The sequence below is a fragment of the Pleurodeles waltl genome, chromosome 7 (assembly GCF_031143425.1).
Source record: "Pleurodeles waltl isolate 20211129_DDA chromosome 7, aPleWal1.hap1.20221129, whole genome shotgun sequence".
In the NCBI taxonomy this organism is placed as follows: domain Eukaryota; kingdom Metazoa; phylum Chordata; class Amphibia; order Caudata; family Salamandridae; genus Pleurodeles; species Pleurodeles waltl.
Genome location: NC_090446.1, coordinates 909,970,643 through 909,997,797, shown reverse-complemented (window position 1 = coordinate 909,997,797; position 27,155 = coordinate 909,970,643). Strand labels below are relative to the sequence as shown.

At 46.1% G+C, this 27,155-nt stretch overlaps 1 protein-coding gene across 1 annotated transcript in view; it reads left to right on the top strand.

Annotated features, from left to right (window-relative positions):
* Positions 1-27,155, top strand: part of NDST1 (N-deacetylase and N-sulfotransferase 1) — a 484,786-nt gene that overhangs the window by 285,492 nt on the left and 172,139 nt on the right. The window contains exons 9-10 of the mRNA XM_069199555.1: positions 2,415-2,511; positions 5,600-5,723. Coding sequence (XP_069055656.1) covers positions 2,415-2,511; positions 5,600-5,723 — 221 coding nt within the window. The remainder of the gene's footprint in view (positions 1-2,414; positions 2,512-5,599; positions 5,724-27,155) is intronic.

The window sequence follows — 27,155 nt, the reverse complement described above, 5'->3', positions numbered from 1 at the left end:
CTCAAATCCTTCTTGTATTCAAGGTCCGCTTCCACTAGACTTGTGATTCACACAATGTGAAAGAGGGCAAACTCCCAAGCAACCAGAGACACTTCCACCTGCTAGACAAAGAAAGTAAAAGACTAAACGCACCTGGAGAAAGAGTAGTGGCACAGTCCGCTAATCACTGTCGTATTGCCAATTCTGTAAGTTTTTTGGGCCGTTACTCGGGATGACTTGGAGTAACTACAAACAGTACACAAGAAAAGAGGGCAGAAGTTTGTAGGACAGAAGTTTGTTTCTGAAGGGAAATTAATCTCCAACACTACCCTACAATGTGCTCTTGACGCTGCTGACATTGCTGCTTGGGACACATCAACTCAAGCCTCCTTCTCAGACATCATATCTGGCTTCACATGTCAGTGTTCAAACCGGAAGTTCAGCAGAACTTACTGGCCTTTCGTTTTGATAGGTAACATCTTTTCGGGCCCTAGGTGGACCAAATCCTCAAAGATGAAAAAACGATACCGCAACATCCAAGGCAATAGGTGCATTTCAGACAGCTACTTTTAGAGGTTCCTTTTGCCACACTCCCTTCCATAAAGTTTCGAAACAAATCTCCCCTGAAGCCTCCACGTCGTACAATCTACCTCAGACGGAGGTTTATCAAGAGGCACATATAGGGTAATAGCTCGAGGTAGAGGTAGGGTTCCTTCCCCAAATGAATCCCCCGCCACAGCCACCAAACTCTTACTTACCCCTCCTGATCACTTAACACCTGTTGGGCAGTTTGCGAGGGTTCTTCCCTAAGTGGCATAACATCACCACCGGCCAGTGGGTGCTGGACATCATACAGCACAGTTACTGTCTTTAGCTAACTTCAACCCCACCACTATACCACCCTGCAAACACAAAACGTACACCAGAGCATGTAAACATGCTCACAGGTGAATTTGCTCCTTCACAAAGGAGCTATTGAGCTGGTACCACCTCATCACCAAGGCTCAAGGGTGTACTCCCTGTACTTCATAATTTACAAAAAGGATGGTTCGAGCAAGCCCACTGTAGACCTAAGACCCCTCAACAAATACATCTTCTCAGATTATTTTCACACGGTCACCCATCGGGATATCATATGTCTTCTGCAGCAGGGCGACTTTATGACCGCTCTCAACATGTGTACTTCCACATATCCCTCATATCTGCGCTACCTCAAGTTTGCAGTCAGTAGCAAGCAATATCTGTTCAAGGTACTCCCATTCGGGGTCACTACAGCTCCCAGATTGTTCACAAAGTGCCTCGCAGTGGTAGCCACACACCTGCGTCAGCAGGGCATTCACATCTCACCTTATCTGGACGACTGACTCATCAAGATTGGCACCTACTAGCTATGCCATCAATACATTCAGACCACTAAACATCTTCTCCACGAGTTGGGGTTCACCATCAGTGTCACAAAGTCCCACCACCAACACTGGCAAATTTAGCCCCATCTAGGAACAGTCCTCAACTCGGAATGTGGGTTAGCCTACCCCAACCCTGGACAGATGGTCTTTTCAGGCACTCCTTCACTCATTCAACCAGACCATCAGGTCCCATCCAGGACATTTACGTAACTCCTAGGCTTGATGGCCTCCTGCATTGCAATAGTGCCTCATACAGGACTACATATGCGTCTGTTGCAGGAAAGCCCAGCGCACGGAGGGTAATTGGGAAGATCTAGTGTTGGTCAGCTGCTACGCTTTCCACTCACTGCAGTGGTGGAACACTAAAAACCGGTTGCAGGGGGGTGGCTTTTTTGTGGCCCAGTTCCCTATGAGGACATCACAACGGATGCCTCCCTTTCAGGTTGGGGAGCACATTTGCAAAATCTAACTGTCCAAGGCCACAGGGAGTCAAAACACTGGGGCCTTCACATCAGTTGCTTAGAACTCCTAGCTGTTCCCCTTGCATTGAAGGCTTTCCTTCACTATCTAGGGGCAGAGTTGTCCTTTTTCTAGCTTCAAATTCAAAAACAGTTTAGGCCCGTTACCCTCATACACTGTGGGATTTGGTTGCGCAGGTGCTGGCCATGGTCCCATAGGAAGCCAGGGCCATACTTTCTCAAGCTATAGCTTTCCGCCCTTATCACTCTTGTCCTACTGTCTTTGTTCATTCTTTTTTCAATGTTTCTTCGTGTTTCCTTCACCCCTTTACTGATCTTTTCCTCCAGTACTAATTCTCAGTTTTGCAAATCTTGTTATAGATTTAAAGTTCTTGATCATAAGTCTTTTATAGTTGATATATTAGTTATGTTTTTAGAGCTTTTGGTAAGTTCAGTTGAAAGAAGGATAGTTGAAGAAATAGACTCTAGGGATTTAAAAAATGAGTCCACTAATGGTCAAGGATTTAACTAACATATTGATGATGCTAACCTGTTCTCTTTGGAATTATAGGATCCATGTGAAGACAAACGACACAAGGATATTTGGTCAAAAGAGAAGACCTGCGACCGTTTTCCTAAGCTTCTCATTATCGGACCTCAGAAAACTGGTAATGCACCCCAAAATGTAATCTTTGTTCATCCTGGAGACTGTAATGTGAGAGGACGTTTGAGGGGAAACTGTGTTTATTGAAGTAGCCCCCTCTCTTTTTGCCCCTATGTTTAGCAGATAGTGGTGTTTTCTGACTGACTGTGCCAGGGCCCTGCTAACCAGTCTCAGATCCAGTGCTCTGTTTAAAATGTTAAATACAAATTTAGGCCTAACTGTAATTGGCTCTGACAACTTGCCTATATGTCCCTAGTATATGGTAGGGCATGTAGGTTTAGGGACTCCAAGGTAGATAGGGCACTCCTGAGCGCACTACTGTGGTCCCTGGTGTCATTGTAAAGGAAGGCCTGCCTTGCTGGCTGCTTTTAAGTTAAAATTAACCCCAAATTCGACTTTGGAATTGAGAGTACTTCCAAAGTCCCAAACTACCTTGTTTTTGCATATCAGTCACCCCTGAGGTCTGCCCTAGGTGCCCCCAGGGTGGGTGCAGTGTAAATCTAAGCAGGAACTTTATAAAATATGTTTTAGAAACCTTGGTGAGGAAAAACGGCCAAATTAGTTTTTCCCTATTGTAGTCAATGGGCTCCATAGGCTAACATTGTTTTAAAATAATAGACTTATTTTAAACAGAGATGAGCTGAATACAGTAAGGTTAGGACAAAATTAAATGTTATAATAAATCCAACAACTTGCCAATGCTGAATTTAATATGAATTGCACAGGGAAAGAGTTTTTGAACTCTTTCTGAAAGTTACCACATTCAGCCTTGTAACGCCTTTTGCTGATTGGCCAGCGTCTGGCAGTCTGAGCCAGGCTGCCTTACTGAGGTGTGAAGTAGCCTGGGCTGACACAAAGAAAGCACTAGGGGGTGGATGACTGCTACAGCAGATGGCAGAGCAGGATGGCGGAAGAGTAGCCAAACTGGTCTTAAAAGGAGGGAAGCCACTTGGGACAGACATTGGACCTCCCCCCATTTCTTGCACCTTCAGACAGCTTGGAGCCCCACTGATGAGATTAAAAGAGGGACTGGAGGAGGTGTGGCAGGGAAACTTGACCACACCAGGGGGGTGGGTTCAGCCAGTTACAACCTTCTAGAAGACATTTCTTCCATGTTGGATTTTTATGGAATGTGCATTCTGTGATTGATTTTTGCACCACTTCCCAGGAAGTGGTCACCCTATAGGGTGTTGGCCTGCACCCCATTAGAAGGGAACACCCCCTGCTTTCCACCTCTAGGAGCAAGGATAAATATGGCAGAGCTTCCCCACAATTCAGATCCCTGCTGAAAGAAGATACTGGAGAAGGGGTGCCCCGCTGAACCTCTGATCTGCAACCTCAAGGACTGCACCAGCTGCACACTTTGGGCTTCACTAAGAAAATGACTTTGCCTTGCTTCTACAACTGCAGGAGTGGACTAGAGCTACTGGTACAGAGGAGCTGACTAGAGACCCCTGCATCAAGTCCTGCAAGAAAAGCCCAGCACCCAGTGGCCGTTTGAGGATTCTGACCAGGTGCATCCTGGGAATTGTAGTCCCACATCCCCAGGAGCAACTCAGAGCTTCTGGTACATTGGCTCATGTTTGTGGACACTTCAGGGACCCAAAAAGGACCCCTGGAAGAAGATCCAGAAGTTTGGAGAGCTTGGAACAACTGTTGTAAAACAAAAACAAAAAAATCCATAAGTTGAAGAGATTCATTGTGGGAGTTGTCGTCCCAGACCTCAGGAGGCAAGCCGAGCCTCTGAACCCTTGGCTGGTCGTGTGGACCATTTTCCTGAATCAAGATACACTTCTGAAAGTAAGTGTAACAGTATTACATCGTGGGTAGACTGAACTGTGGACTTTGTCCATGTCCAGTGCAACCTTTTATAGTGCTTTGAGCGCTACTTGCTTCTAAGCACTAATATTACTATTAATCTCTAAACATTCATATCTCTGGTCCCATACATTTGGATTTGGATTTTTATTGTATATTTTGTTTTACATATCTACTGTTATGTTGATATTAAGTGCTTTACACACCTGCCTCACAAGGTAAGCCTAACTACTCGTGTGGCCAAGCCTCCAGGGGTTGAGCAAGAATTAATTTACTGAGCGCTTGACTTGACCTAGTGGGGGTTTGTGGCCTTTTGCTACATGTAGGTACCTGCCCTTACCAATAACCCACTTTCCAAAAAGGTGATGTGGTTAAGTTATGGGTAAAAAGAAGTCATAGCTGTAAAGGGCCCCAGGTCTTGTGAGATTTCTAGTCGGGGCTCATTTTTTTGCAACAGTCGTAATCTGCATGCTCTGACATTTAGGTCCATTTTTAAATTGAAAAATGTGAAACAGCTGGATCTAGAATGAAAAGTGTTAGCAGGCTACAAAGGCAGGTCCGGCTGAATGTGACACATGACATGGGCCACTTGGCAGCAATGCGAAAATGGGAGTTAAGGTGCTGTGCTTACCAATCTGTTTGTTACCATCTCCAGATAATGTAGAAGAGACTAGACACTGTATTTGATTCTTGCAAACGTCTGCCAGACAGTTGAGGAATGATGGTTCAGGGTGTACCCCTTCTGGACTTCATCTGTTGTTATGTTCTGTCTTTTTACCTGCTCAGCCTTTCCTCACCTTTATCCCACTTCAGTAGCCGCCATACGCCGCTTTAAAAAGTAACAGTGACCAACATCCAATTGTTAAAACACACCAGTGGATCAATTTCAAAAAGGTTGTTCTTCAGAATTCATACACCCAAATGAGCTCAGGTTAGAGTTACCCTATCTAAATATTAGGATTCTATATTTCATTCAGATTCCTCAGCTTCATGTTTTGTTAATTGTTTTTTAAAATTGTATTTATTTTCAGATACTCCGCATGTAATTTTGCATTAAGCTTTTAATGTATTAGTCCATTTTGAAAGTTTCCATTTTAGAAGTCTTAAAATAGGAATTATAATTGTGTGCCAGATTTGCCTAATTGTTTTCCAAATCATTACTGTTTAGATGTGGGATTGAAGGCACATTTTGTGTGTTGTTCTACCCTTTAGGAACTCACCTATCCTGATGTTTGATTTTTTTTTTTTTTTTTTTTTTTTTTTTTTTGTCGTAGGTACAACAGCCCTGTATCTTTTCCTTGGGATCCACCCTGACCTCAACAGCAATTATCCAAGTTCTGAGACCTTTGAGGAGCTCCAGTTCTTCAATGGACAAAATTATCACAAGGGAATTGACTGGTAATGTCCTTAGGGACCCTATGTAAAATGTTAGAAAATTCCAAATGAACTAACTGGTATACTCTCAATCATGAGATTCAAATTGTGATCAGTAATCTTTCTGGGAGCTTGCTCAAAGAGAGCCTTTCCTAAATGCCATGTGAAGTTGCCTTGGTTCCAATTGTCCATGTCTTTCTTCAGTGCTTGTTTTGTCCCAATGTTTTTCCCTTCATGGGACAATTTTTAACTTTTCAAATATATAGATCTTATTTTGTTTTCTAACTTCACAGCAAATATTTCTTCAGTCTGCAATTTATAACGTTTTTCAGATCAAACCATCTACCCTTCATTTGTCTTTACTAATTCCTGCATGGTCTGGTACATTAAGGTTTGTGGCTTGCAGCAGCCTTTGAAAAGTATTTTACCACTTTAATATTTTTTCCCTCTCAGGTAAAACAATTTTTAAATATTTTTTGCTACAGCTTGCCCAGCGAATTGCACTTAAGAAAGCATTCCCTTGATGAGGCTCAGTCTCCAGACATAGGGAATGGTTCACCCCTTCTTTTGGACCACCTGTTTAAGCAGTTAGGAAGCCCGCTTTGGTTACTAGTTTCTCTCCTCTGTCTGCTGGCCTAGCTGGTTAGATTGTTTAAAAATGTTTTTTATTTTTGTTACCAAGTATGTAAGTGGGATCATTTTCAGTCACAGAATCAGGGAATGCGTACCCGGTTGTACTTTTCTGCACAGGACCTTGCCATCTGCTGCTCGTACTTTCTCTTTAGATGTGCAGTGTGTCACTTTTTTTTTTAAAGCATCTTAAGTTAACAAAAACGGAAAAAGGTAACAGGGCCACTAGAATGATGGAGATGAAAACAAATCAGAATACTTTACGTGTTGATGTGTAAAGGATATGTTTTCTGAAATCCAACTTTCACAGACTGTTAATACCCTATATAGTTTTATCAATAAAGTTAGTGGAAAGATTTTTTGGACATTTCTTGGAAATTTACTTTGTAGACGACAATATGCTACCACATCCTGGTTTAGTAATATATTTATTAAAAGTGAGTATTTAAACAAACTGAGAAAACACTCCTGCCTGGATGGCAAAGCTGTTAGTAAACTAAAAACAAGTCTTGTGTCATGTGTCCCTTATATGTGGGCTAGATTCTTGTGATACATGAAGCAAACTTTAGTCTACTTAATCAAAAGAGATGTTTTGTACTGCAGACATGCTGAGCTCACATATTTGAAGGTTCAGTGGTAGTGAGAATGAAGAAAAGGTGACTCTGTAAACTATTTGCCTAGCATCAGACAACTTGAGACCCGTTTACCGGTCAAATACATTACAGTTAGACCGCTAGAGTGTCTAAGTCCATTCTTAGACATTGTAAGTGCAGTGTAGCTATATTGAGTATATGGCATGGGAGTTAGTCATTATGAACTCCACAGCACCATAATGGCTTTACTGAATACTGGGACGTTTGGTATCAAACTTCTCAGCACAATAAACCCACACTGATGCCAGTCTGGGATTTATTTGAAAAATGCACACAGAAGGCATCTTAGAGATGCCCCCTGTATGTTAGCGCTAGTCTAGTGTAGGACTGAGCGGTCTGTGCCAGCCTGCCTCTTTCAGGCATGTTTGTGACCACATGGGGTGAGTGCCCTTTGTGCACTCTGTGGTCAGAAACAAAGCCTGCCCTGGGTGGAGGTGCTTCACACCTCTCCCTGCAGGAACTGTAACACATGGCGGTGAGGCTCAAAGGCTCAAGCCTCGAATTACAGTGCCCCAGGGCACTCCAGCTAGTGGAGATTCCCACCCCCCGGACAAAACCCCACTTTTGGCGGCGAGTCCAGCGGGAAAATTAGGGAAAACAGAGAAGAAGGAAGACGACGACAATTGATTTGGCCCCAGCCCTACCGGCCTGGCTCCTGCTTCAAAGAACTTGCAAAAAGACCAGGACGTGTCCAGCGGGCCCATCGACCTCTGCCAACTCCAGAGGACTGCCCTGCACCCAAAAGGACCAAGATCTCCAGAGGAGAGCGGCTCTGTCTGAAGAAACCTACAACTAAGGACTCTTACCTCACTCCGGATGCGCGAGTCTTGACCCCTGTGCACCGGACGCCTGTGTCCAGGTGGTCCACCCAGCAAGAGCCGGTCCCCAGGCGATAGTGAGCAAGTGCCCACCTTGGGTTGACCTCTCCACCCCTCCACGATGCCGCCTGCAGAGGGAATCCTGAGGATCCCCCAGACCGCGAAGCCCCAGACGATGTTATCCGACGCCTAAAGGCACACTGCATCCGCAGCCCCCAGGCCTTACAGAAACAGACCCCCGGTTGCTCATCGTTCAGCAGGTGCCCCTCCTCCCTGTTTGACCGTTGTTGTGCCCGAGATACCCCCCTGGACTCTGCCTTCCGCCTCTGAGTGACCCCTGGGGTCTCCTCATAGACTTACATTGAAAACCCGATGTCCTGTTTGCACCCTCCACTAGCCGCCCCTGTGCTTCTGAGGGTGTGTGTTTGGTGCCTACTTGTAGCCCCTTCAGTGCACTTCTAATTCCCCCTGGTCTGCTCTCCGATTCGCGGGTAGGAGCCCATGTTAAATTTGCTCAAGTTTGACCTCTGCACCCAGCCCCGTGTTGCTGGTGGGGAGTGTTTGGGGTTAACTTGAACCCCAACCGGTGAACTTTCTAAAACCCAGAGTCTGAGTCTGTAAGTGTTGTACTTATCTGTACACAGATCTAACATTTCTTCCCCCCTGTTCCCCCCCCCCCCCCCCCCTGCCCCCCCAACGAGCCTGGTTGAAAATTGTGTCCATTTTTTAAATACCTTTTTACCAGTAATTGAAAAACTGTATTACTTACCTATTTCAGTCAAAGTACTATTGATACCTGTGTGACATACGAAACCTTTAAGGTACTTACCTGCAACTTGAATCTTGTGGTTCTAAAAATGAACTAAGAAAATATATTTTTGCAATATAAAAACCATTGGTCTGGAGTTTAGTCATTGAGTCTTCCGCTTCTTCTATTTCTCCAATAGGAGACAGAGGCTATTCATCTACTCCTCTATAGGAAATGTTCTTGCCAAACTTCTGTTCCTGAGCATATACTTTCCTAAAAACTGAGGATAGCATTGAATTAGCTATCACTCTTTGAGCTTCAGACACCTTCAGGGCCCTAAAGGTTTAGGGACATTGCCACAAGCCCACCAGGCATCCATCTGCTACTGTCATGCCCTCGCCCACCTCCATGGCCTCACTCCACATAGTCCACTTCAGTCTTCTCACGCAGATTCAGACCCCTCTAGCCCCTACACTCCGAGGGCCCTTACTTTTTTACCTTAGCACCCAGGGAAGGGGGCATCCCTTGGGAGGACTACAGTATAAAGCCCAGCAATGAGCCAGACATAGCTCCTTTCCTTTCTAAACCCTTCTCACATTTGACACCACCGCTTATCATGCAGTAATGTCATCCCCCTCATTCAGCAGTGAGACTTCAAGATGGTTCTCAGTCTCAAAGATGCCTATTTCCACCTTTCCATCCACACAATTGCAAGTATCTGCACTTCATGATAAGTGCATGACATAGCCGATTCACTGTACTATCTTTATGGGTCACCACAGTCTCAGGGATGCTCACAAGACAGTCTGACAGTAGTCACGGCACACCTTTGCTGCCAAGGAATTCAAATGTTCCCATACCTCAACAATTTATTAATGAAGACCGGCAGCAAAATACTTTGCAGTAATGCACATACAGGCAACAGTTTCTCTCTCCGCTATGTGCTTTAATTTACTATAAACATCACACAATCCCATCTACTACAATCCCTGTTGCAGCCTTTCCTAAGTTTCATATTCAATTGTCACTGCCATGATGTATCCCAAATAACAAAGTGTGATGAACCTACAACTGCTGCTGCATCTTTTTTAATAACATCATTTTATTCCTATGCACACACTCACTCGTGTGGTAGGAATGATGGCATCCTGTTTCGCAGTATTCCACATGTAAGGTGGCAAATGAGGCCCTTGCAAGAGTGTTTGGCAGTCCAATGGTTCAGGGTCAGTTAGAAGTTCTGGTGTTGGTTCAGGTCAAAGGTCAACACCCACAAACATGGTTCAAGGCAGGCCCCTTACTGACCAATCCTGCATGTCACCATTACCTCTGATGCCTCTTCCCTAGGATAAAGGCTGTCACCTGCAGCAAATCAGAGGCAGTGGCCCTTTCAATATCCGGGTCGCCATCGATTTCCTATCGCTGCTAGCTATACAGCTTCCTCTGAAGATGTTTCTCCAAATCATTCAGGTGAAAGTAGTCTTCAACCCGAGAGCCTGACAGGCATGTATTGCATACAGAAGCAAGGACATCGCACTGCACAGACATTCTGGCATTGAGCCCTTCACCACAAAGTTTGCCTAATGGTAAAGCAGTTGCCTGGATTAGCAAACACCTTTACAGACCTACTGAGCAGTACACATTAACTAGTCCACAAATGGTAACTCCATCTCCTAATTCCTTCACACACAATTCCAACTGTGGAGCGCACTGAAAATACTTATTTGCTACAGCTGGAAATGCAGATCACCCATGCTTTGCCACCAGATACTCACAGTCCATAAGGAATGCACTAAGGATGAACTGGTCAGAAATATTTTCCTATGCTTTTCCACCAATCCCACTGCTTCCATCCGTCATCCGGAAGCTCAAGCAAATGTCTCACTCTCGTTCTAGTGATCTTCAGCCTGGCCAGACAATCTTGTTACTCCATCCTACTAGAACGGTCTATTAGCCTCCATGAGAAGCTTCCTCTCAGACCTGATCGACTCTCTTAGAGAGACAGATCGGACACCGCAGCTAAGCATAGCTTAAGCTTACTATTTGGCACTGAGGTCCTTGTGTTTGGATCCTTAGACGTACCACAAGTAAACATGTGTTCGATGGCATCTGTCGCTGTAGATACACATGTTGTGCATAGCCCGCCATCTGGTGTTGGGTCGGAGTGTTACAAGTTGTTTTTCTTCGAAGAAGTCTTTCGAGTCACGGGACCGAGGGACGACTCCTCTTTGTCTCCATTGCGCATGGGCGTCGACTCCATCTTCGATTGTTTTCTTTCCGCCATCGGGTTCGGACGTGTTCCTTTCGCTCCGGGTTTCGGAACGGAAAGTTAGCTCAAAATCGGAAAATTACGTCGGTATTGTTGCGTTCGGGATCGGGTTAGATATCATCGACATCGAATCCAAACGATAACATCTCCGTTGCCCTTCGGGGTAGTTTTCGATCCCCCGTATGGGGCCTGGTCGGCCCGACCGCGTGTGACATCGACGCTGATGGAACGGACCCCGTTCCGATTCTGTCCTAAATGCCACAACAAATACCCATATACAGACCAACATTCGGTCTGTAACCTGTGCCTGTCGCCCGAGCATAGGGAAGAAACTTGCGAGGCCTGTCGTGCGTTCCGGTCCCGAAAAACGCTCCGTGACCGACGAGCCAGAAGACTGCAAATGGCGTCCACGCCGACAGGACACCGAGAATTCGAGGAACAAGAAATAGAAGCCTTCTCGATCCATGAATCGGACTCGGACTAATTCGACGACCATGAAACAGTGAGTAAGACGTCGAAGATAGCACATAAGAAAACTGACAAGGCCCAGGGGACGCCACTGCCATCAGGCCATGGCTCAACCCATAAAATCGGTGACCGACCATCGGCACCGAAGAAGGCCGAAATAGTGCCGAGATCGTCCGACTCTGGTCGAGACACAGGCACCCAGCCATCTCGGGACCGAGATAGTGCTGCCGGCAAAGATCGACGCCGAGATTGCGGAGCCGAAGCTGCTCGACGCAGAGACAGCGGCACCGAGGAGGATCGACGCCGAGAGGGTTCGACTCCAAAAAAGAGAAAAGTCGCCTCGGAGCCGAAAAAGAGCGTGGACATAGTTTCGGTGCCAAAACGACCCGCAACCGAGCCAACTACCGGTTCCTATTCAGAGGAACAATCACTGTCCTCTCAAATGCGAAAGCATAGATTCGAGGAGGAATTACAATCCACCGAGGTGGACCACACTCAAAAACGGATTTTTATACAGAGTGGGACAGGGAAAATAAGCACCCTTCCCCCTGTTAGGAGGAAGAGGAGACTTGAATTCCAACAAGAACAAGCACCACAAACCAAACTGGTGAAGAAGGTAACTCCGCCACACTCTCCTCCACCTGTAGCTCACTTTTCACCGGCACAGACTCAGTCACATTCACCGGCTCACACCACCTTAAGCCAAGGTGACCAGGACCAAGATGCTTGGGACTTATACGACGCCCCAGTGTCAGACAACAGTCCAGAGGCGTATCCTACAAAGCCCTCACCACCAGAAGACAGCACAGCATATTCACAAGTGGTGGCTAGAGCAGGTGAGTTCCATAACGTGTCTCTACACTCGGAGCCTGTCGAGGATGACTTCCTCTTCAACACCCTCTCTTCCACACATAGCACCTACCAAAGCCTGCCTATGCTCCCAGGAATGCTAAGGCATGCAAAGGACATATTCAAAGAGCCTGTCAAGAGTAGGGCAATAACACCGAGGGTGGAAAAGAAATATAAAGCACCTCCCACAGACCCAGCTTTCATCACCTCACAACTGCCACCAGATTCGGTTGTGGTAGGGGCAGCTCGCAAGAGAGCAAACTCTCACACATCGGGCGATGCACCACCCCCGGATAAGGAGAGCCGCAAGTTCGATGCAGCCGGTAAAAGGGTCGCAGCACAGGCTGCAAACCAGTGGCGCATCGCTAACTCTCAAGCGCTCCTAGCGCGATATGACAGAGCCCACTGGGACGAGATGCAACACCTCATTGAGCATCTACCCACAGAACTACAAAACAGGGCGAAACAAGTGGTTGAGGAGGGCCAAAACATCTCCAATAACCAGATACGCTCCGCTATGGACGCAGCGGACACAGCAGCAAGAACAATTAACACGGCAGTAACCATACGAAGGCACGCGTGGCTACGAACATCTGGTTTTAAACCAGAGATACAGCAGGCGGTGCTCACTATGCCATTCAATGAGCAACAATTGTTCGGACCTGAAGTGGACACGGCAATTGAGAAGCTAAAAAAGGACACTGACACTGCAAAAGCCATGGGCGCGCTTTACTCCCCGCAAAGCAGAGGCACTTTCAACACCTTCCGCAAGACAACCTTTAGAGGGGGGTTTCGGGGTCAAGCCACACAAGCCAGTACCTCACATTCAACACCGTCCACCTACCAGGGACAGTACCAAAGGGGAGGCTTTCGGGGCCAATACAGAGGAGGACAATTCCCTAGAGGCAGGGGAAAATTTACAAGCCCCAAAACACCTACAACCAAACAGTGACTCACACGTCACTCATCCCCTCCACACAACACCAGTGGGGGGAAGAATAAGTCAGTATTACCAAGCGTGGGAGAAAATAACAACAGACACTTGGGTCTTAGCAATTATCCAACATGGTTATTGCATAGAATTTCTACAAATCCCTCCAAACATACCACCAAAACCACAGAATATATCAAAACAACATTCGGACCTCCTAGAAATAGAAGTTCAAGCATTACTGCAAAAGAACACAATAGAACTGGTACCAGATACACAAACAAATACAGGGGTTTACTCACTGTACTTTCTAATACCAAAGAAGGACAAAACACTGAGACCAATCCTAGACCTCAGAACACTAAACACATACATCAAATCAGAACACTTTCACATGGTCACGCTACAGGAAGTGTTACCATTGCTAAAGCAACAAGATTACATGACAACCTTAGATCTCAAAGACGCGTATTTCCACATACCAATACATCCGTCGCACAGAAAATACCTAAGGTTCGTATTCAAAGGAATACATTACCAATTCAAAGTATTGCCGTTCGGTTTAACAACTGCACCAAGAGTCTTCACAAAATGCCTAGCAGTAGTGGCTGCACACATCAGAAGGCAGCAAATACACGTATTCCCGTATCTAGACGACTGGCTAATCAAGACCGACTCACTGACAAGGTGCTCACACCACACAGATCAGGTCATACAAACCCTCTACAAACTCGGTTTCACCATCAACTATGCGAAATCACACATTCTGCCGTGCAAAGTACAACAATACCTAGGAGCGACAATAGACACAACGAGGGGAATAGCCACTCCAAGTCCACAAAGGGTTCAAAATTTCCAAAAGATTATACAACGCATGTATCCAACACAAAGAATACAGGCGAAGATGATATTACAACTCCTAGGCATGATGTCCTCATGCATAGCCATTGTCCCAAACGCAAGGTTGCACATGCGGCCCTTACAACAGTGCCTAGCATCACAATGGTCACAAGCACAGGGTCAGCTTCTAGATCTGGTGTTGATAGACCGCCTAACATACCTCTCGCTTCTATGGTGGAACAATATAAATTTAAACAAAGGGCGGCCTTTCCAAGACCCAGTGCCACAATACGTGATAACAACAGATGCTTCCATGACAGGGTGGGGAGCACACCTCAATCAACACAGCATACAAGGACCATGGGACGTACATCAAAGAAAGCTGCATATAAATCACCTCGAACTACTAGCAGTTTTCCAAGCATTAAAAGCATTTCAACCAATCATAACTCACAAATACATTCTTGTCAAAACGGAAAACATGACAACAATGTATTATCTAAACAAACAGGGGGGAACACACTCGACACAGCTGTGCCTTCTGGCACAAAAAAATATGGCAATGGGCAATTCACAACCACATTCGCCTAATAGCACAGTTTATTCCAGGGATCCAGAATCAACTTGCAGACAATCTCTCTCGAGATCACCAACAGGTCCACGAATGGGAAATTCACCCCCAAATTCTAAACACTTACTTCAAACGTTGGGGAACACCTCAAATAGACTTATTTGCAACAAAGGAGAACGCAAAATGCCAAAACTTCGCATCCAGATACCCACACAGGCAGTCTCAAGGCAATGCCCTATGGATGAACTGGTCAGGGATATTTGTGTACGCTTTTCCCCCTCTCCCTCCCCTTCCATATCTAGTAAACAAATTGAGTCAAAACAAACTCAAACTCATACTGATAGCACCAACATGGGCAAGGCAACCATGGTACACAACACTGCTAGACCTATCAGTAGTACCCCATGTCAAGTTGCCCAACAGGCCAGATCTGTTAACACAACACAAACAACAGATCAGGCATCCAAACCCAGCATCGCTGAATCTAGCAATCTGGCTCCTGAAATCCTAGAATTCGGACACTTAAACCTCACACAAGAATGTATGGAAGTCATAAAGCAAGCTAGAAGACCATCCACTAGACACTGCTATGCAAGCAAATGGAAAAGGTTTGTTTGCTACTGCCATCATAATCAAATTCAACCATTACACGCATCTCCAAAGGATGTTTGGGTTACTTACTACACTTACAAAAATCGAACCTGGCCTTCTCTTCCATTAAGATACACCTCGCAGCAATATCTGCATACCTGCAGATTACCCATTCAACTTCACTATTTAGGATACCTGTCATTAAAGCGTTTATGGAAGGCCTCAAAAGAATTATACCACCAAGAACACCACCTGTTCCTTCATGGAACCTCAACATCGTCTTAACAAGACTCATGGGTCCACCCTTTGAACCTATGCACTCTTGCGAAATACAATTCCTAACCTGGAAAGTTGCATTTCTCATCGCCATCACATCTCTAAGAACAGTAAGTGAAATTCAGGCGTTTACAATACAAGAACCTTTTATCCAACTACACAAAAATAAAGTAGTCCTAAGGACCAATCCTAAATTTTTGCCAAAGGTTATTTCACCGTTCCACCTAAATCAAACGGTAGAGCTACCAGTGTTCTTCCCACAGCCAGATTCCATGGCTGAAAGGGCACTACATACATTAGACGTCAAAAGAGCACTAATGTACTACATCGACAGAACTAAAAACATCAGAAAAACTAAACAACTGTTTATTGCATTTCAAAAACCTCACGCAGGAAACCCAATATCGAAACAGGGTATAGCCAGATGGATAGTTAAGTGCATCCAAATCTGCTACCTTAAAGCAAAAAGACAACTGCCCATTACACCAAGGGCACACTCAACCAGAAAGAAAGGCGCTACCATGGCCTTCCTAGGTAATATTCCAATGCACGAAATATGTAAGGCAGCCACATGGTCTACGCCTCACACATTTACCAAGCACTACTGTGTAGACGTGCTATCAGCACAACAAGCCACAGTAGGTCAAGCCGTACTAAGAACCTTATTTCAGACTACTTCCACTCCTACAGGCTGAGCCACCGCTTTTGGGGAGATAACTGCTTACTAGTCTATGCACAACATGTGTATCTACAGCGACAGATGCCATCGAACTGAAAATGTCACTTACCCAGTGTACATCTGTTCGTGGCATCAGTCGCTGAAGATTCACATGTGCCCACCCACCTCCCCGGGAGCCTGTAGCCGTTTGGAAGTTAGCTTCAACTTTGTACATTTGTAAATATATTAAATCTTAAATAGGTACATACTTATTCACTCCATTGCATGGGCACTATTACTAACAAACAACTCCTACCTCACCCTCTGCGGGGAAAACAATCGAAGATGGAGTCGACGCCCATGCGCAATGGAGACAAAGAGGAGGAGTCCCTCGGTCCCGTGACTCGAAAGACTTCTTAGAAGGAAAACAACTTGTAACACTCCGACCCAACACCAGATGGCGGGCTATGCACAACATGTGAATCTTCAGCGACTGATGCCACGAACAGATGTACACTGGGTAAGTGACATTTTCATTATCCTTGAGGAGGCTAGGCTCTGTACAACTTATGCTTGTTATGCAGCAAAGTGAAAGAGATTTGTCTATACCTACATCACCAACAAATCTGACCCCACAAACCCTACTGGACAAGATAGTTACTTATCTTCTCCACCTACAGAAGTAAGGGTTAGCTTTCACATGTATCCGCCTTCATTTACCTCCAGTTACTTCATATAGAACTCACCTCTCCATTCGGCATGCAAGTTAAAGATTTTATGGAGGTGCTAAAAATGGTAATACCCCCATCAGCAACCCCCACCACCCATCTCACCTCTTGGAGAGAAAAAAAAAGTAAACATCAATCTTTTCCTTACCAGACATATGGGGCAGCCATTTACACCTTTGCACTCATGTCCCCTTCAATTCGCTTTATGGAAAGTAGCCTTCCTAGTGCCAGTTACCTCCCTTAGTGAGCTACATGGCCTTAACATCCAAGAATCCATTATGCGGGTCCACAAGGTTATGGGCATTCTCAGAACCATCCCTAAGTTTCTTCCTAAGGCACTATAACCCTTCCATTTTAATCAAACTATTGGACTACCGGTTTTCTTCCCATAGCCTGACTCAAAAGGGCATTGTACTCTTTAGATGTTATAGGGTCCCTTACGTATTCCCTAAATGAGACCAAACTCATCTGCAAATCAGACTACCGGTTTCTCTTTTATCAAACCTCACAATGGACCTATCCTTTCCAAAGTTGGCATAGCCACAGGGATTTTCAGATGTATAGACTAGTTACCGCAAAGCTAAAAGAGTACTTCATGCTACCACTTGGGCACACTGTACTCTATTACCTTCCTTTGCAGCATTCCTGTAGCTGACATTTGTAAAACAGAAACATGGTCATCACTGCACAGCTTTTACTAAGCTCTGTGTGCATATATTTTCCTGCCAACAAGCTTTAGTTGGCCAGGCAGTACTAATGGCATTATTTCACAAATTTGTATCATCTACATGCTAGCCACCACAACTGAGAAAATACTGCTGTTCACTTTATACTAAGCATGTGTATCTATAGCTATACACATGGTATAAATGGAAAATGCTATACTCGTAGCATGTGTTGGCTGCAGATACCCAAACTATGCACACTCCTGCCATCTAGTGCTGGGTTTGGACTCTAGGAACTTATTTTTCTCAAAGAGGTCTTTAATTGCTGAAGTAACATTGAGTCTCCTCTTAGAGAGAATGTGCATGTTCAGTGGCTCCAATGTTGGATTGATTATTTCAGTCATCGGGTTCAGACGGATTGCGCCTGAGCTCTGCATTTTCGATGGATTCATGGCCCGTGGAAGTGCAACAGATTTGTAGCAGCTTCTACTCAAAAAATCCAATGCTGCCTTATCACCAGCCATCATATTCAAGTTTTCAACAATAATTCTGTTCGGGTTGACGCCAACACAAAAGTCCTCTTCCGAGTTCCACCATGAACAGCTCTAGGTGATGGAAGGTAAAAAACAAACTTTTCAGGAAGTGCTCTCCATGTGTGGCAAAATACGCATACTCTGACCAGCATTATATTTGCAGCCTATGCTTGTCTCCAGGGCACAACGAGCAGGCCTATGCTGCCTACGGCCTGTTCAAGTATAAGAAAGCCTTTAGCTCCAGACATGACTGACCTAGCTCATACCATGGAAATGGCGGTGAATGCTGAAATCTCTACAGATGTAGAGCAACAGCTAGAGATTGGTGATGAGGAAGAAGAGGGCATTCCAGTAGAAGGGGGGAGGGGCACCTTGTGCAGTCCGCACTGTCGCTTCTGATGACTCTACTCACCATGAGGAGGAAGACTGTGATGTGTTGATGTCAGCTGTGGAACTTCTGAAAGGGCAAACTGCATCATGGCCCAGGACAAAGACAACACCAATGGCCGTGAGTACCCAAGGCCCTCAGACCCTCACACATACCAACAGACTACCCCCACAGCCCTTCCAACATCGCCTCAGTGCACCACAGCTTTCGGGTTCTGGCTGACGCCAAGCGTGTGCCTTGAAGTCAAGACAGGACGAGACCGCACTCGATTTCAATCACTTTCCTGGCTACAGGGACAGGCATGGAGGGGACACACAACCCTCGGAGCCACCGCAGCACTGGGTGTTAACAAAGCCATTGATGCTTGTGCAGCCTAAGGCAAGGACAAAGCCATCAGAGCCAACCAAACATACAACATTGACACAGCATACCCTGTGAGAGCCAAGCCATACGTCTACTCCGAAGGAACCATCGAAGCAGGGCAATGTGTCGACTCCAAGAAGCCATCAACATCCCACACTCTAGTAGAGCACTGGAAGGAAAAACTGATAAGTACATGGCTTCCAAGAAAAGTAAAACCACAACAACTACGGATATGGTGGGAATCGATTTTGAAAGCCCTCAAGAACTAATGGTTGAACATTGCCTGAGAGGGCCCACAAACAGAAAAGGCTGCACAATGAACTACCACATTGTCTTCCAAAGAAGAAGAGTATGGAGAATAAGTCTACTAGACCTGTGCCACTAGACATGCAGATACAGAGTGCACTAGTCATTATATTCATGAAACCGATTCACAGCGAGCCCCTTCCCAAAGCCCAGACCCTTGGGACATATGCAATGTAGTGCTGGCAGACCCAGGCATTGAGGTGTCAGTCCCTGCTAAAACATCACCGCTTGACAATACTTTCTCCTTTCATAGTTTAATTCAACTTGCTGCTGAATACCATAAAGTACAGATGCATTCTACGGAGGAAGAAAATCACTTATCAGTAGAGACACTCTCCAAGACAGAGTGCTTTGTTCAATACTTACAAATGATAGGGTCACTGTTGACAGTCTCAACAGAGATATTCAAAGACCAAGTCAAATCTAGAGTACTAACACGATGCATTGAAGTGAAATACAAGCCTTCCCCTCCTGACCCACTTTATATCAGGGGACACCCAACAGCTGACTCTATAGTTTTAACAACTGCAAGGAAGAGGGCAGGCTCCCAGAGTACTGGGGAGGCACCGCCTCCCGCTAAAGAAAGCAAAGATATAGATGTGGCAGGAAAAACCGGTCATAATGGGCCATGCAAATCATTGGTGCATAGTCAACTCACTGGTTTGCTATTGCGCTATAACAGTGCCACTTGGGGTGACATTGAAGAGTTGCTGCAACATCTTCTAGAACAGTACAAAGAGAGGAGATTAATTAGTTACTGAAGGCAGGCAAATCTCAGTGCAACTATACAGGGACACCACAGTAAGAGGAAAAAAACTCCTCAATCCTCCTGTGTTGACATGCATGGCTACACATGTAGGGAAGCACGCTTTTTGACAAGATTAGCCTCCACGTTTTGCCTGGTTTTTGATGTGACTTAGACTGTTAGTGCCCTGGGTCCCTGCTAACCAGGTCCCCAGTGCCAGATCTCTCCCCAGAACTGCTTAGTTGTTTTGCACAATTGGCAAACTCTCTAGCTACCACTGTAAGTCTCTAGTAAATGGTACCCCTGATACCTACGGCCTGGTCTCTGACCTAAGAAGGTCTCTGAGGGCTGCAGTACCAATTGTGCCATTATCAAGGACCCCTCACCTAACCCACAGACTGCTGCCATGTCACACACCCCGGTGTGCCATGTCCCCTATCACTGCATGTGCCAGGAGTAAGTCACCCCTATGGCAGGGTGCATCCAGGTACACGTGAGGGCATATATGCATGGCCAGATATGCCCCTGCAATGTCTCTCTCGATTCTGAAACATAGTAAGCACAGGGAAGCCATTTTAAATGTATGTGCTGGACACTGGTCATTACAGGTTCCCCAGCTACATGATGGCTTCTCTGAATCCTGGGATGGTTGGGATCAAACATCTCAGAATAAGAAACGCTCATTGACCCCAGTGATGGATTACTAATGAATGCACACAGAGGACACGTTAGAGGTGCCCCTGAAAACCTACCAGCTACTAGTGTTGACTGATTGGTCTTGACCAGTCCAGCCACCACAGACACGTTTCTGCCCCCACCCCCTTCCAGGTGAGAGCCAGCGCTCTCGAGGGCCTGAAACAAAAGCCTGCACTGGGCAGGGGTGTGACCTCCTCTTCTAGGCAGGATCGACATTCCAGGGCGGGAAGCTTCAAAGGCCTTGCCGCCTTTGTAATGCAACCCATGTTTCTCCAGATGGTGGCTATGACCACCAGAAGAAGTGATTATAAGAAGGGTGTAGTTACCGTAAAGGTGGTCAGCCCATTGGCTACCGCCTGGCACTCCCTGTAACGCTCCTATATTGAATACTTAGGTGGCACCTGTAAACACTAGAACTCTGATTTCAAAAACCTAAGAATATCCAGACAAAGAAGAGTTGTACCGTCAGAAGAGGAAAAGAAGCAGCAGCTGACCTGAAGCCAGCCACTCTGGCCTGCCTGCTGACTTTGAAGGATCCTGCACAAGAAGCCAACTCATCCAGCCTTCAATAAAGTCTCAAGTCTCATGTGGGTAGTGGACTTGGCTGCAACAAAAAGCTCCAAAGAAAAGACTCTAAAGCTGCTGGAACCCCAGAAACCCATCACCAGAAGTGACCACTGTACCCAATCTCCACAAACCAAGGTGAAGCAAACAGACTGCCAACACGGGTCCACAGCTGCCCAGAGACCAAGTTGAGTGTGGTCTCACCCATCTTGGACTCTCCCGAGTTGCCTGCAGCCTCTACACGCAGGCGACCTCTCCCACAAGCTTGTGGAGAGAGAAATTCTGATAGCTACAGCAGCCACTGCACCCGTGACACCTGACCACAGCTAAGGTAGGTCACTGGTGCCAATGATGTCCCATGGCTCCGGAGACCTTGAATCCACCCTGAGTTCACCCCTGCTCTACTCCCCCATGACTCCTGCAGCCTCAACACTCAGGACTCCCGGACTGCGAGTGCTCCTGGATGTGAAAACAGATGCCTAAAGCCACCCTGCATCCGTCGCCCCAGGGCACAGGAGAAGAGGACCGAAGGAGTACCTACATCCCGAACCTTCCAAGTCTACTGCCCTTCTGTTTGTTGTCCCTTACTGGCTTCCAGACAGAGCCTGCAGCCTGTTTGTCATGGGGTCAAACACCCTCAGGAAACTATTAGGCACCCAGTGCCTTACTGCACCTCTGCATCCGGCAGCCCCAGTGCCGCCTGGTGTGACCTGTTGATGTGGTTCTGATTAGTGCCCAGTACTTACCTTAACTACCGGAAATTGGCTTGGCAAGTTGTTGTCCCTGTGTTTGCTGAAAAGTGTTTCCTCCATGAAATAATATTAAGAAACCTCTGAAAATTACACTGTCTATTTTTGAAACTGCAAGGTATTTATACTTAAGACTACTTACCTGATTACGAAGCTCATGGGTTTGAAACCTATATAAAAGATTTTTTTTTTTTTCAAATATTTTCTCAAATGTATTCTTTGAGATGTGCATCTGTGAGTACAGCATATGCTTAACATTACCCTCTGATAAGCCTAACTGTTTGCCTACACTACCGCAAAATAGAGCATTAATTCTGTCTTCTTTTGCCTCTGCAATACCAATTGGGCATCCACTGGACTCTTTCCATAGTGTACCTCATTTAAGTGCAATATATAGAGAGCCGACTTCCTACATTGGTGGAACAGCTTTGGGGTGTGAGACTTTCCATTTGCTGATGCCACTTGGTCAATAAGTGACTACATGAGTAAATGCAAAAATTGCCTTTAGTTAAATTACATTTTTCAAATTGGATAAAAGTACTGTTAGGACCCTTGTTAGGTCACTGTAGCTGAACAGTAAACGTTTTTGAAACTTACTTTAGTTAGGACTGCAAAAACCTGTCAGGATTTTTTCTAGATTCAAAAAGGTCCCAACTTTAGTAAAATATTGAGTATTTCAGAGCTTAGGGTTGTGGAGCTCGACCTTGGTCCTTACCTCATGTTGTCTCATAGACCGTTAAGGACCCTCTGTAAAGGGTATACAATAAAATAAAAACTGTCTCAACCCTACCAGTGCAAGCCTTCACGAGCTGCTAGCAGAGCATGAGAAGCCCCATTCTGCAGATGAGGCCCCTGTTCCCGCAGATCAGGGAACTGGACCCCCCATACTTGAGTGGAAACTGTACCACGAGTGTCTAGCACACCTCCTCATAGCGAGGAAAACTCTGGTTCCTCAAGGTCCTGAGACAGTCTCTGAAGAGGCAATGCTTTTAGAGAGATTAGCTTGGAGACTTGCTCGAGAATCCTAGCAATAGAGAAAGAGAGAAGAGAAATGGGGTTAGTACCCATGGATGGTGGCAGCAATTGTATAACTTGGGACAGAGTAAAACATTGTGACCCTAAAATCCCCAGAGGAATTGTCCCCTAATATGAGGAAGGTGATATCATCACCAAATGGTTCAAAGCCTGTGTGAGGGCCTGTGCAGCCAGAAAACTTGATAAACAGCATTGGGGCTCTCATCTGTTGGAATTGTTCTGAAGAAAGTGCAGGGATAGACTCCTGGCACCACATGTGGCAGATACAAGGTCGTATGACCTCATAAAGGCTACCCTGATTGAAGACTTTGGGCTTACTCTGGAGAAGAACAGGATCAAAGTCAGGGAGACTCGAAAAACCCTCCTCAGTCCTAGGATGATTTTGTGGCCTTCTCAGTAAAAACACTAGGCGGCTGGTTAAGAGGTAACAATGTGCACAATTATGAAGGTCTTTATAATTAAGTACTGAAAGAGCTCTAAGTACTTGTCTGCAGGAATAGCTCCATCAGTACCTGGTAGACCTAGGTCCACATTCTCCTCAAGAGTTGGGGAAGAAGACAGACCACTGGGTCAAAACAAGGGTGCCAAAACTTCCACTGGTGGGGGAGACCACAAAAAGGAAGCCAAAAGCCCCCAAGTGAAAGAGGGCACCCAAAACAAAGACAAAAACAAAGTCTTCTGTCGGCCCCCAAAAACCTGCACAGGATGGTGGGCCCCAAGACTCTTCCCAGCCTCTTCCAAGGCTTGATGCCATACCTGCAAAACCAATGGACACCAAACTGGATATCTTAACATTCCTAACAAATAAAATGCCTCTAGTGCACATGCAGTAAATGCATTGCTAAGTCTCCAGATGGGATTCCAAGTAGGCCCTGTCAGTGAGCCTACTGAGGCAACTTTAGTCTCAGTGGGTGGGATGGATGTAGCTGCCCTGGCACAATAACCTGGAGAGATACTGACAACAGCCTTATATACATGGGATTCAAGTTATAGCACTGAGAGACACTGGTGCCAGTGTCACCATGGTGACTGAGCGACTGGTGTCCTCAGAACAGTATCTGACTGGTGAAACATACACAGTCCTCAACACTGATATCAGGCTAAGGTGCATCCCATGGTGATGGTATCTCTAGATTGGGGATAGTTTACTGACCAGAAGGTGGTGGTATCTCCTGCACTTCCCGTGCAATGTCTGCTAGGAAATGTTCTGGAGACCTCTGCATGGGCTGAGGTAGAAAGAATGTCCCATGCAGCTATGTTGGGTATCCCTGAATGGGTCTGTGTGAAAGCAAGAGCACAAAGCAAGGCCCAGGGCGAAAAAGTAAGGCTGAAGCCTGGAATAATGGCCCAACCTACCAAGAGGAAAGACAAAAAGTCTGGGAAGACAGCTTCCAGTCACACACCAGAACAGGTTCTCTCTCCTCAAGGAGAAGACCTTAGAGCCCAAGACGGAACTGAGCATCAGGAGCTTGGACTTTAAACAGCAGCGCTCCTTGGACCACGGGGACCGTTTAGGGAGGATCTGTGCCAGGGACTGAGGACCTAGCCCACTCTTAAAGGTCTGAGAAAGCAAACTGCTGATCAGGAAAAGGGAGATATCTGTGGCTTCCACAGAACCTATTGGGAGGAGGGATTCTTATTGACTGAGGCCAGAGACCGTAAACCTGGTGCTACTAGGAGAACGACAGTGCCTCAGCAGTTGAGACTTTCTCCTCACTTTGGCCCATGATATCCCCCTAGCTGGGCATTGTGCCAGGCAAAAACATGGAGTAGGTTGGTAAACCACGTCTACTGGCCAGATAAGTCGTAAAAGGTGAAGCTGCTGTGCCACCTGTCACGCCAGTAGCAAGACAGGTGGCCATGCAAAGGCCCCCTTAATTCCACTTTCAGTGGTTGGGGTTCCCTTTGAAAGGAAGGGTAGGGATTGACATTGTTTGTCCCCTTGACCCACCAACATCAGAGAACAGATTTTTACTAGTTGTAGATCATGCAGCCTGGTAACCTGAAGCAATTCCTCTGAGGACTACTATTGCCCCGGCAATAGCTAGGGCCCTCATTGGTGTATTCACCAGGGTGGGGTTTCCAAAGCAGACGTGTCAGACAGAGGTACAACTTCATGTCTGGCCTTAAGACACATGTGGTCTCAGTGTGGTGTGACCTGTAGGTTCACTACCCCTTTCACCCACAAACTAATGGCTTTGTTGAGAGATTCAAAAACAAAACGTTGAAATGGATGATTGGTGGACTCCCTGGAAAAGTCAGAAGGAGATATGATATCTTACTTCCATGCCTGCTTTTTGCTTATAGAGAATTGCCACAAAAGGGAGTAGGTTTTCTCCCTTGGAGCTTCTGTTTGGGCATTGTGTAAGAGGGCCCCTTTGTCTTGTGAAGGAGTGATGGAAGAGACCTCTCAAAGAGCCTAAGCAAGACATTGTGGATCATGTGCTTGGCCTTTGTTTCAGGATGGCTGAGTACATGAAGAAAGCTTTCAGACATCTTGAGGCCAACCAAGAGCTGCAGAAGCTCTGTTAGGACCAAACAGTTGCACTAATGGTGTTCCAGCCAGGGCAGAAGGTATGGGTTTTGGAGCCTGTGGCTCCTAGGCTCCTCCAGTACATATGGAGGGGACTCTACTCCATACATGAAAGAAAAGGGAAAATCACTTATCTGGTGGACTTTGGCTCTTGCAGGAGTCCCAAAAGGGTTATCCATGTAACCCACCTGAAACCCTATCATAACAGAGCTGAGATGACCATGTTCATGGTCACTGATGATTGACAGGATGCAGAGTGAACCTCTCCCTGATCTCCTCTCCAGCAATCCAAAAGATGGCTCATTAGAGGGAGTGGTCTTTTCAGACACCATCACTGGCCATGAACAGGCTGACTGTAAGCAAGTCTTACAGCAGTATCAGCAGTATACTGAGCTCTTCTCCTTGACCCCTGGTCACAATACCTGGTGCACACTGGGTACAGCTTACCTGTCAAAAAAATAACAGTATGACCATGTCAAAGAGAGCATCAAGGCTGAGGTCAGCAACATGCTGGATTTGGGAGTCATTAAGGACTCTCAGCATCCCTGGGCCAGCCCAGTGGTTTTCGTCCCCAAGCCTCATTCCCAGGGTGGAAAGAAAGAAATTAGGTTTTGTGTGGAGCATAGGGGCCTCAATACAGTGACAAAAAACGATGCTCACCCCATTTCTAGGGCTGATGAGCTAATTGACTGTTTAGGTGCAGTCAGATACTCAGTACTTTTGATCCCTGGAGCAAAATAAAAATCTGCATTCTCCACTCCTGATGGGCATTATCAGTTAACTGTTATGCCCTTTGGACTAAGGAATGCCCTTGCCACCTTCCAAAGGTTGGTGAACAAAATCCTGGCTGGGTTAGAAGTGCAAGATATCTAGATGATATTGCTGTCTTTATCCCTACCTGGCATGATCAACTAGGAAAGGTCCTTGAGTCTCTGAAAAAGGCAGGCCTCACTATCAAGGCACGAAAATGCCAGATAGGGCAGGGCCAGGTTGTATACTTGGGCCAGATCGTAAGTCGAGGCCAAGTTTAACCACTGCAAGCCAAAATCTAGACAATTATGGACTGGGTAGCTCTAATCACCCAGGCTCAAGTCAGGGCAATCCTTTGCATGACTGGGTATTACAGGAGGTTTGTGAAGGTGTATGGCTCCATTGTGGCCTTTCTCACAGTACTGACTGCCAGGAAAATGCTGAAGAAAGTAAACTGGACAGTGAGCTGTCCAAAGGCTTTTGACACACTCAAAGAAGCAATGTGCTCAGCACCTGTTCTCAAAGCTCCAGATTACGCCAGGCAGTTCATAGTGCAGACACTCTGAACAAGGGATAGGCGCAATTCTGTCCCACATCAATGATTGTGGCCATGGCCAACCTGTTGCTTTTATTAGCAGGAGGTTACTTTCCAGAGAGCAGCATTGGAGTGCCATTGAGAGGGAAGCCTTTGCTGTGGTTTGGTCCCTAAAGAAGTTGAGGCCATACTTTTTTGGCTCTCACTTGTTCAGAATGATCGCAGGCCTCTCAGATGGCTAATGCAGATAAAAAGTTGTAAATCCAAACTGTTAAGGTGGTCCATCTCCCTACAGGGGAACATAGACCTGGGCAGGACTGACCAAGCCAATGCACATGGCCTTTCCAGGTTCTTATACTTAGAAGATGAAGACTCTCTAGGGGAAGGTTTATTGTTTCATTCTCTTTCATTTGGGGTGGTGGGTTATGTTGGAAAGCAGCCTTTTTCACATGGTTAGCCCACACTTTTTACATGGTTTCTGATGTGTCTGACTGTTAGTGCACTGAGTCCCTGCTAGCCAGGTCCCCAGTGCCAGATCCCTTTCCCCAAAACTGCACAGTTGTTTTG